General features: G+C 55.2%; 5 protein-coding genes across 5 annotated transcripts; 3 read left to right on the top strand and 2 right to left on the bottom strand.

Moving 5' to 3' along the window:
• Window positions 1–858: 858 nt before the first annotated feature.
• TRAVEDRAFT_54536 (uncharacterized protein) lies at window positions 859–2,071 on the top strand (the record flags this gene model as incomplete). The annotated part of the gene is made up of 4 exons (XM_008047457.1): window positions 859–903; window positions 1,006–1,404; window positions 1,570–1,806; window positions 1,856–2,071. 4 exons carry the CDS (start codon window positions 859–861, stop codon window positions 2,069–2,071), a joined length of 897 nt encoding a protein of 298 aa, XP_008045648.1.
• A 287-nt stretch (window positions 2,072–2,358) lies between these two features.
• On the bottom strand, window positions 2,359–3,039 carry TRAVEDRAFT_54535 (uncharacterized protein; the record flags this gene model as incomplete). The annotated part of the gene is made up of 2 exons (XM_008047456.1): window positions 2,359–2,883; window positions 2,944–3,039. 2 exons carry the CDS (start codon window positions 3,037–3,039, stop codon window positions 2,359–2,361), a joined length of 621 nt encoding a protein of 206 aa, XP_008045647.1.
• Window positions 3,040–3,445: 406 nt separating this feature from the next.
• On the top strand, window positions 3,446–5,245 carry TRAVEDRAFT_54534 (kinase-like protein; the record flags this gene model as incomplete). Its single annotated transcript, XM_008047455.1, has 9 exons — window positions 3,446–3,479; window positions 3,539–3,827; window positions 3,879–3,919; window positions 3,969–4,149; window positions 4,200–4,369; window positions 4,418–4,533; window positions 4,582–4,705; window positions 4,757–5,055; window positions 5,111–5,245. 9 exons carry the CDS (start codon window positions 3,446–3,448, stop codon window positions 5,243–5,245), a joined length of 1,389 nt encoding a protein of 462 aa, XP_008045646.1.
• A 1,436-nt stretch (window positions 5,246–6,681) lies between these two features.
• Window positions 6,682–6,990, top strand: TRAVEDRAFT_79973 (uncharacterized protein; the record flags this gene model as incomplete). Its single annotated transcript, XM_008047454.1, has 1 exon — window positions 6,682–6,990. A coding segment is annotated over one exon (309 nt), but the record flags the coding sequence as incomplete, so codon positions are not given.
• A 758-nt stretch (window positions 6,991–7,748) lies between these two features.
• On the bottom strand, window positions 7,749–8,479 carry TRAVEDRAFT_137344 (uncharacterized protein; the record flags this gene model as incomplete). Its single annotated transcript, XM_008047453.1, has 2 exons — window positions 7,749–8,367; window positions 8,433–8,479. The coding sequence occupies 2 exons, from the start codon at window positions 8,477–8,479 to the stop codon at window positions 7,749–7,751; spliced, it is 666 nt and encodes a 221-aa protein (XP_008045644.1).
• Window positions 8,480–10,499: the final 2,020 nt, after the last annotated feature.

Genomic DNA, 10,499 nt, shown 5'->3' with positions numbered 1-10,499 from the left:
CCCCGCTCTCCTTGATGCATCCGACGACTCCGTCGCTGCCGTGGTCGTCTTGACGTACGCAAGGCTTTCACAAGTTCACAGTTCTCTGGATCTGACACCCCGCGCTATGCAGCATCGAGTTCCCGCGCTTCGACCGATTCCACAAAATCACAGCAGGCGATGCTTTTCTCCCGGCGCCTCGAGATGACTGATTGACGTACAAATAGCCATTCTAAACGGGCTCGCTTGCCATCGCGGCCGCAGACGATATAATTACCGCCGCCTCGCTGTGCTGTTTATTGTGCACACGACAAACAGGCATCCGCAGCCACACACCCCCTCCGGGACCCAAGCTTCGTCCGGGCCGGTGAAACGGCTTATGGTAGGATTTTCAGGGATCGTGCTCGTATACGTTGATTTTGGGCCCCCGCAGGCTGCATACGGCCTGTCGCGGGAAGACGGCGAGAATGCCGGCATCTTCATGTTCTCCGGAGGCCTAATCCTCCCGCCCCGGGCACTCCGCGCGAATCCGAATGCCCCATCCGCCACCCGGACAAAGCTCTCAAAATGGCGCGGGTGTCTCGGGTAATCCGACCGATTTAGGCCGAACGGGCATGGCGATTTTTCGACGCTTTGGATCAGGGGTTTGGGCGAAATGCCAGGGGTCCTTTGACGAGCTGAGCCTGCCCGGTAACCGTATACGGCAAGAGTATGCCCCCTGCCTGTTTCTCTAGCCTGGCGCATGCGAGAGAACTGGTACGACCTCGCGGTTTACGGCTGCCCAAGGCGACGATGTGGCGCAAGAGTTTAACCGAGGGTGCAAACGTAGTTGATTTCCATGTTGACAATGCTGATGCGGGCCTTCGTAGGATGCGTGCGATGCCAACTTATGGCCAAGACAAGATCCGCCGGTTTGGGAAGGAGGTGAGCTCGCGCAAGCAGCTCGCAGCTCTGGACTGCGAGGACTTCTTGATGGCCAGTTGTTCTTGCTCTCTTTTATTTGCGCGCACTAACCTGCATCTTTAGGCCATGATACCTGCGTTTGAAGGGCTCATGCCACTACGGGATGACCAGACCATCGCCGACCTGCTCTTCGAGCTCGCAAATTGGCATGCCCTCGCCAAGCTGAGGTTACACACCGCTGTCACGATCAAGATCCCCCGTGCCGCAACGACACATATGACGGATACGATGCGGCACTTCTCGGCGACGACCTGCGAGCGATGGGAGACGCACGAGCTCCCTAGGGAAGTCGACGCGCGCGTGCACCGTAAGGAGAAGCGCGGTCGCAATGTGCCGCCGGAAGTGCGCGAACGCCGCACAGTGCACTACAACGTACTCAACACCTTCAAGTTCCACGGCGTCCCGGATTACCCAGATGCGATAGAGATGACCAGCCCGAGTGACACCGGGAGCACACAAGTAGTACGTGCAGCAAGCGTTCGCCGGTTTCATACGCTAACAATTATGCGGGGCAAACTTGAACATCGTCGCGTCAAGAGGTTCTATGCGCACACAAATAAAATTGGCTACGAGCTTCAGATCGCCAAGCATCTACGCCGCCCGGCACTCATGCGCGCGATTCGGCAGCTTGACGACTATGTCCCGCGCCGCGAACGTCTGAGGCAAGACCGCCTTGCTCGTATGGCCCCTCCGTCTGGCACATTGCCACATCCAGAGCCTGGTGGACACGATGCAGATGGTCGCCCAGATCCGCCACTCCCACCAACCAACCCTCTCGATCACTATGCCATCTCGAACACCTCGCGCCTGGCGCTTGGCATGCGCAACTGGATCTCCAGGAATCGCAATGATCCGGCCGCGGATGTAAGTCGCACATGTTGTGCCTTGTCTTGCTTCTGACGTTCCCGCACAGAATTGTATTCCTCTCCTCCGCGCACACCTCCTTGGTAGACTCCTTGACTTGCCGCCCGGGGAAGGTGGAGAACCTGGCGCGTTCACCGATGCGCAGCTCGACCACATTGAAGCGCAGAACGATCGCATCTATCGCGACAAGGTTCTGCGCGTCAACTACACAACATATGACATCCGGCGTGATCAAGATATCATCAAACCAGGCCCAGAAGTCTAGTCATTGATGAGAGAGGGATGATATATTCATATGAGGCTTGCGCTTTATAACAATACTGGGGACGCTATGAAGACCCACGGCCAGAGGTAGCGGGGGTATGACTCGAATGAGCAGGGCCGGTGCTAGCCCGGCGACATCTGAAAGCAGCGGCGGCCGTCTCTTCACCCCTTACCCTCGCATGCTCTCTGTCTCTTCTCTCCAGCTGGGTAACGCCGCTAGAAATCGTCCCGCCGTCGTCAGATGCATGTATTTCGCGTGCGTATGGTGTGATCCTTACGCATGTATCTCTATTGGAATTTCGCTACAATATCGTGCCTGCCGCATTCACGCAGGCGCTCCAATAACAAATGCATGCCGCCGTCATCAGCGATTCTCTTGAGCAACTTATCCCCCATTGTTAACACGGAGTCGTTGATTTTGTCTGCCAAGTCCGCATGCCCCGCGCACAGGCGGCTGCGCATGCACGCATCCTGACCGTGCTCGATAAAGTCAGCAAAGTACCGGTGAATGGCGTCATGATCGAACGGCGCGCGCAGCGAACGACCGCCCATGGGGCCGAAGCTGATCGCGGGGGCGGACTCGACGGTGGGCAGAGCACGATCGAGGGAGGCAGGCGCGAGCACCCCGTCCCATGGCGACCAAGGGAGCGCGGTAGACTCGAGGGTGTCGAGGGCCTGCCAGTCCTTGGCGATTGTCTTGTCGTCGCCAACGCGGAACTGGAGCTGTAAGACGACAAAGTCGCCCTTTTCGAGGCGCACCACCCCCTCGCGGGCGTTTTCGATGCACGGCGGGCGCAGCGGGTCTTTTGTGAGCTAGAAAGAAATGTCAGTTAAGCGAATCGCCGGCCGCGGTGGGGTTGCGGCGCGACTGACCGGGACAGCGTTGAACTGCGGGATAATCAGCCTGGGCGCATCGTCCCATGGGTCTCTGGCAACGCCAAGCGCGGCACGGCGAACGCTGTGGGACATGCGCGAGATCAGCAACCACGCCGTTGAGCAACGATGATAGGTGGTATCGATCGGGCGCCTTGTACACTTCATCAGCGTCCCGGTTCGTGGAGTCTGAGATTAAATCGTGCCCCCATGGTTCAGGCTCCGATCGACGGCTCCCGCACCTCCTACCTGCTGGTAACCGCCATGCCAACATCAACATAGTTCAACGTTCAGCTCCCCCGCTCTAGATCTCTCGGCTTACTGCAGCTAGCTTCGTGCGTATTCTGTGGCTTCGTGTCAACGCACGCGCAAGAAGAGTATGCGCTTGGAAGCTAGACGCTTAGGTATCAGCCCGAGCATAAGAAGAGACAGTCTTCCGCGGTGAGTTTTCAGGCTCCGGCTTACTTCTACCCCTACCTCCGCGCCGAACTTTACCATCGCCATGTACGCAACCCCAGCTACTTTACCCGCAGCCAGTGAGTAGTCATCCCGGGATTTAACCTTTGTGTTTACTTTCTTAGCGTTATGTTTACAGGGTCCGGGGCCGCCCATGGTGGCGCGCTAGCAACAACGGAAAGCGCAGACGCGACGCGCAGTGCAGACGCGACGCGCAGTGCAGACGCGACGCGCAGTGCAAACGCGACACACAGTGCAGAGACGACAGGATGCGCAGAAACGGCAGAGTCGGCGAACGCAGCGGCTTACGCACACGCGGCGGCGTACGAAGATGCGGCGGCGTACGCAGACGCGGCGGCACGTCCCGTGGATCTTGCCTCTCGCGCACGGATACTCTCACTCATCGAGCCGCATGAGTTGTGGGCGAGGTATGATAGATATTCATGGCGATGTTGATAGTACGGCTCACATCTTCACAGCGCATATGTGCCCACTGAGGGAGATCTGCTGCTCGGAACATGTACGTCTCAATCATGCCTCACCGCTTTCCCCTCTAACTCGTTATCTAGATTGTGTACAACGCCAGATCGGCCGCGGTTCCTTCGGCACTGTGGTACGAGCGCGACACGTTGTAACTAACACGGCCGTCGCCGTCAAAGTTCTACACAAACTCGACTGGCTCCACCTCGGGGTACGTCACGAGGAGCGAGTCTACAAACTTTTGCTACGCGGGTGTAGTCCTAACATATCGTAAGTGGCGTACGATAAGTTGTCGCGCTTATGAGTAACCCGTCGTTCAGGCTCTTTGCGAAGGTTCTGGGAAGCGGCGTCGACCAGGGGTTCAGCTGCACGGTGTTCGAGCTATGCGACCTCACCATCTGCGACATCATCAAAGGAGGAGCAGGTCTCGTGCCGCTCCCTCCTGCCCATCTATGCGAAATAGCTAACCAAATCATGCGCGGTGTAGCGTGTAAGTCGACTTATCCATCCGGTCGACGTCATCTAACCTCCTCTTTAGACCTACACTCCTTGGGTCTGATACACACCGACATCAAGCCGGACAACATCGCGCTTCGGCGGGCTGATACCGTTGCCCTACGCCAAATGGATGGGGCCGGTGTCTTCCACCCCAAGGTATGCACTTATAGTCCTTACGACAAAATTTGCTCACAATTTGTTCAGAGAATTCTAGCGTCCACCGCTATCTGCATCATCGATTTGGGTGGGGTTGTCACGTTCAAACAAGCTTCACGGATGAAAGGACTCAACTGTGCGCCCATGTACCGACCTCCCGAATTAATCCTCGGTAAGTCTGTATGTGGTACCGTTACGAGCTGAGCTCAACATATTTACGCAGGGCTACCATGGTCTTACGGCGTGGATACATACGCCGTAGGATGTGTCATTGCGGAGCTTTATCTGTTAGGGAATCTCTTCCACGCAGAGGTCGCAAGCGATCGCGAACACCTCGCTATCATTGAGCGGGTACTCGACCGTTTCCCACTGGGCTTCGCCGTCGCCGTCGAGCAACAGGTGCCCGGCACATTTCACACCGCTCTCGCCGCCTCCGTTATCTTCCCCCCTGCAGGCGCTGCATACAACGCTGCTAAGTATACGTTCGCCATGCAGCGCGTCCTCGAGGCGGAACATATCACAGTACGCACAACATTTCTCTTCAAAATTGTTAGACGCTGAAGCGAACTACTTCTAGGCTCGGGTTCACGACGTGGAGCTAGTGGATCTCCTCCTTAACTTACTCATGGTTGATCCGGCGGGGCGCATTCCCCTGCATGTGGCACTTAGGCATGTTTACTTCGACAAGCTCCGCCGTCCCCGTGCCATGTAGCGAACTACTCCGCATGTTTTCTCTCGTCAACATTAGTTTCTGGTTATCCAAGGAATATATGTTCGCCCCCTAAATATGTTCCGATTCCACCAGGAATCGGCTTTCAAATTCTTGTGAAAAGGTCCTCCGGCACGTGACTTTTTGATGCACCCGTGTTTACCCGTACCAAGCGCGAGTTTCCCCTTTATTTGGCTCTATTGGTTTTGTGGCTATCGCGCATGCCGTCGTCTCCTCGTCTTCCTCCTCCTCCCCTCTCAGCTACCACTACGTGGCTTTCGCGGTAAGCCCCCTCAATCACTTCGTATGCACCCTCTAGTAATCATTACGTATCGCTGTTAGATGTCGGACGTTTCCCTAAGCGCCTCGCGCGGCGGGCCAAATCATCAGGATGCCTCGCGAGGCCTCAAGAGGCGACTTTTCCCTCGGGTAAGCCTCGCATCGCCCTCAAGAGGCATCGCGAGGCTACGCGAGGCTGATCCGAGGGTTTTTCGAGGCAATCTTGAGGGAAGCGCCCTCGCGATGCGCACAGGAAAAGTCCGACAGACCTACCGCGCGTAACGACATTGGCGTTTTCTACTATCATCGACTTCGTGGCGACTACGTGAGTCTCCCTCGTCCTCGTGCTATCGAATCATCCTCACGCCTCTCCGATCGTAGCCCGTCGTTGTCTCGAGGTCACAGTTATCATGGCGCTGTTGCGTAGTCGTTTGGTCGGAGGGTCTAGTAAGTCTATTTAACACTTCTCTCTTCATGACGTGTCTCATCCTCCCGCAGCGTCGCAACCTCCGCGTATGAGTCGTCAAGCTTTCATTGCGCTTCCTGCGGTTGCGGGCCTCATCCCGCAGTGTGAGCTCAACCCTCGATTCGAACGTTACTCGTCGCGCGCTGACGCCGTCAGCGCCTGTGCTGGCGACAAACATCTTGTCGCAGTCGTCGTGGTGTTATCTACGTTGGCCCGATCATCATCCCACCGTTCTCTCGTGCTCGCAGCCCGCGCCCATGGGTTAAAGGTAGGACGCTCTGCGCGCGCAGGCGTCGAGTTTACCGACATGATCGAATCTCATCAATGCTCAGGTCTGTGCGCTCGCCTAGTCGCGCTGTTTCGCCTGCCTTTACGCGGTGAGTCAAATCGTACCCACACTGTGATACACCGCGAGCGCTCAGAGAAGGACCACACGGTCATCTCGTCTTCGTTTCCGCCGACACCGCCAACACCTGCCCAACAAGCCTCCTTCGTTCGGGCTTGGTGTCGGGCTACGTCTGCTGCGAATGTGTATGAGCGTCCTTGTGCGGTATGTGCTCGGCTCAGCCTCGTCCGGAATATGTCTGAACATGCAGAAAATCACTTACCTCTCCACTGTCTTACACGCCCCGGGGAGCTTGTTACACGAGCTGTGCGGCACGATGAGGCTGAATGCGTGCGTCCTTTGTCTGGCCCGGTACTGTATGAAGGTGGGGTCAGGATCGTAGGCGGTATCCGTGTGTTGTCGGTGTGTAGTGAATGTATTGGACCGTTGCGTGCCAAGCATCTCCCTCGGCACGCCCTCGCGAACGGTCTATGGCTAGGCGACTGCCCGCCCGAGCTGCAGGGGTTACGATATGTAGAACAGCTACTAGTTGCTCGTAATAGACACAGTTTTTGCGTCGCTCAGGTTACGCGAGGACGGCAGCGATATTTGACTGCAAATGCAATAATTTTTGGACAACCTGTTGCGCGTATGTACTCTATGCTGCCACCTATGAGGGGCACCCGCGGACAAAAGTTTTATCGAGTTCAGAAAAGCGGTCCACACCGCTGTTTCCGCTTCAATACATTCGGAGTTCCAATCTAGGTGATGATTTCGGGTTCGTACTTCAATTTCGGGATCGCGCCCCGGTTCGGCGCCTCTCGGCTTTAAGTTAGCGCACCTCCTTCAGCGTTGTACTTTCACTCTGGCTTCAATACAAAACTTCAGATCTACCCTTGGAATTGCAAGCTCAAGTGTCTATTGGGAGCTGGACTGCAAGTTCTGATACAGTTCCAACAATGGTGTTCATATTCGACGCCGTACATAGGTTACGCCTGTGGCCGTCTCTTCAGGGCCTCTTACTAGCTGACAGTGCCGACTGCCTGATCAAGAAAATCAATATACTGGAACTCTGGTGCAACTCACTACGGGGCGCATGACACAAGCGGATGTCCAGAGCTGGGTTGAGATGCGGGCTGTGAGCGACATACTCAAAAACTCGTCCTAAACTACCGGTGCGGACAGAGTTCAGGTCGAGTCGGATTCGCTGAGGCTCATTGAGGAGGATTACCGCGAGGACATTAGTACAGGTAAATACTGTATGGAACGGAAGCAGGCTCACGCCGCGCGGGCGGCTTGGACCGTTTACGTTGGGCAGGATCGGTGCCTATAATCTCGGTGCCTTCACTTTACGATACAGTGTCGTGGGGTGTTCACGAAGTTTCCGATGTTTTTCTGAAGCACGAAGGTACCCTGATATAGGTTATATCCACAGACTACATGATATTTTGAGCTATCTGTAAAGCAGCAATCCAAAGCTCCACGCATGTCCGCATATTTTTTCTACCAAAGCAGGGGAGGATTTGAAGACGGGTGTCCAACAGAGCAACCTGCTCAGGTGAGAAAGGGCAGCGAGGATCTGGCACCTCTACGTGTGAGAGACCGGAGGGGTTGTCGGTTAGGAAGGGGTTTGTTGTATCATGCAGGTTGTGCTGATCATGGTGCCTGCGTATCACCGGACGATCAAGTGCATCCCAGTCGATGCCGTAGTCGGCGTAGTCCGCATAGGGGGAGCTTCCAGTGGGTAGAGAGTCTTGTGGAGGGTAGATGCCGCGTTGGCCATGTTCGGCGAGCCCATGAGAATACATTTGCATCGGGGACATGTGTCGCCCTCCGCGACGGGCAACAACGTGTTGATTCCATGTCGCGGCCCAGTTGGAGGCGTCCACATTGATAGCGACTAGGAACAGGCGTTGTAGAAGCCATATATGTGCATCGTTGTCCACGTCAAGACCATGCAAAGCTTCTAACTCGCGAAAAAGCTCTTTCCACTTGTTGCCAAAGCCTGCGGTGACGTCTACCCACAGTCGCTCGATGCGAATGTTATGTACGCTGCTGGTTGACCGGAGCGAAACCAACTTAGGACCAATCTGTGCACTAACACAGCTAATAGAACTTACCGGCCCCAGATGTAGGATCCTCGTCCTACACCTCGGATCTCCTCCATTTGTGCCGCAACAAGCACGTTCTCCGAGCCATGATCACCCCTTACACGGCTGGGGTATCCGAACTGATGGGCTATGTCTTCAAATAGCTGAAGAACCGTAGTTGCACGGTTATTGTTGCTAGCAAGGATCCCGAGAAGAAACCGGGAGAAACCGTCGACAAACGCGTGGATCACAATTTTCCATCGTATGAGTCCCATGGTCGCAAACATGAGCAAGTACATACAGCTTTAATTGATCATGCTCACCATGTTGGCCATCGTGATGTCATAGCGAATTAGGTCCAGGAACCGAATATTCACGGCGTTGGATACGGCGCGGTCCGAATGCAGCAGTGGACGGTCCGATGACACGAGCACAGGAGTCTTCTAGGCGGCGTCTTGGAGCCCGATGACCCAGCACCAACAGGTAACCGTCTATCATCCGCCGCCCGAAGGTAGGGAATTGCTCGTGGATAGAGAAGATGACTGCATCGAGATCCGAGTCGGAAATCTGGGACAGGTCGCTGGAGACACCCGCACGATAATGTCCAGTGGGACTTCCATCCGGAAGTTCCTCTTCAGTGTATACCGGAGGCCCTGGCTCAGACAATCCGAACTCGAGCAGCCTACGACGGATTGTGCGGGGATGACAGTGGTAGAGATCGGCGATTTGCCGAAGAGTGGTCCGTCCTGACCGTAGAGAAGCCAGATCTTCTGGGGAAATTTGAACTGAGGGTCGCCCACCAGTACTGGGATCATGCGTTCCAAGCGGGATCGCTGGCTGTCTACGGAATCGATACAGAGTTGTTCGGCCAGATGTAGGGCATCTCGCATGGCTAGTAGATTGCCCCTGATGGCTTCCATGTCCCGCAGAGGAACAATGGATATGTGCTGCACCCTATGTGTTAGATGATCAATACATCTGCAGTAACTGGCGACTCGCCTGCTCGACCGTAGCGGAAAGGCGTGAGCACAAGTTCCTGGCTTCGGACAAGTGGTCCGTATTCCCGAGCCGAGTGTGAAGTGCGGTATCCACATGCTCGCTAAGCCATTCATAAGAGGCATAGATGTTTTCCAAAGGCGCAGGTAGAGAATTGTTGGCCATCCTATGTATAGAGGGGGTAGAAGCTGGGACACAAGCTCGGAGACAACCAGCGCGAAGACGCAAATTCTCAAATTCGGAGACAACCAGCGCGAGTAGACTACAATTGTACTGTAGTACCTGCTATGCTTAAGAGAAGCAGATGACGCAGCGGTTATTGCAGCATGTGTGCGTTCAATCTGGCTGGTGCGATACGTAGTTCGATTCCTTCACATCCGATCTTTTTGTTAATAGAAAAGACTGCCACCAGCAGAGCATAATGAGGCGGTTACATTTTATTGCATTATTTTAAAATGTCGCTGTCGTCCTGCACTAATAATGCACCATGATTGGGGCACAACACGCGATGGAGAGAGGCATAACCCTGGCGCAACACGATTGGGATGGGCGTCTAGGGGCTTTGCGCGTTTCGCTCGCCGCCGCCGTCACCCCCTCCATCCTTTCGTCAGCCTCCACAGCCTCCAGCTCTGGCACGTCTATCTCATATGGCTTCGATCTGAAGACAGGGATTACTCACGTCTCCGGCGCTGAGGAGACAGCCACGATCCGCACCCTGATTATGGATGAACTTCGGGAACGCGTGTTGAGCTTCATCGTTCCCAACTGTAGCCATTTTCCGACCTTCCACCTGCCTAGGCCAGTCTACTCAGGCCTCCTATCTCTAATGCTTACTAGTAAGCTGTTCTTCATGGAAACATCGAGGGTCTCTTGGCGGATCCTTCACGATATCCGCCGCCTTCTCTATGTACTTGTGTACGAATATGAAGACTTGGCTTCGGGAGGTTGGAACTTCTCCGATATCCAAAGGTGCGCGGTTTTTTGGCTGTGTTGCATACAATCAGCTCAAGGGAAGCCCCTATAGATATATGCATGCCAAGTACTCCGGGAGCGCAGCCAGAGACCAGGCTTTCCATCACTTCCTCTTCTACGCTTCCCTTG

Source organism: Trametes versicolor (assembly GCF_000271585.1).
Source record: "Trametes versicolor FP-101664 SS1 unplaced genomic scaffold TRAVEscaffold_19, whole genome shotgun sequence".
NCBI lineage: Eukaryota > Fungi > Basidiomycota > Agaricomycetes > Polyporales > Polyporaceae > Trametes > Trametes versicolor.
Note: the sequence above shows the minus strand (reverse complement) of the source record. Positions and strands in the feature narration are given on the sequence as shown.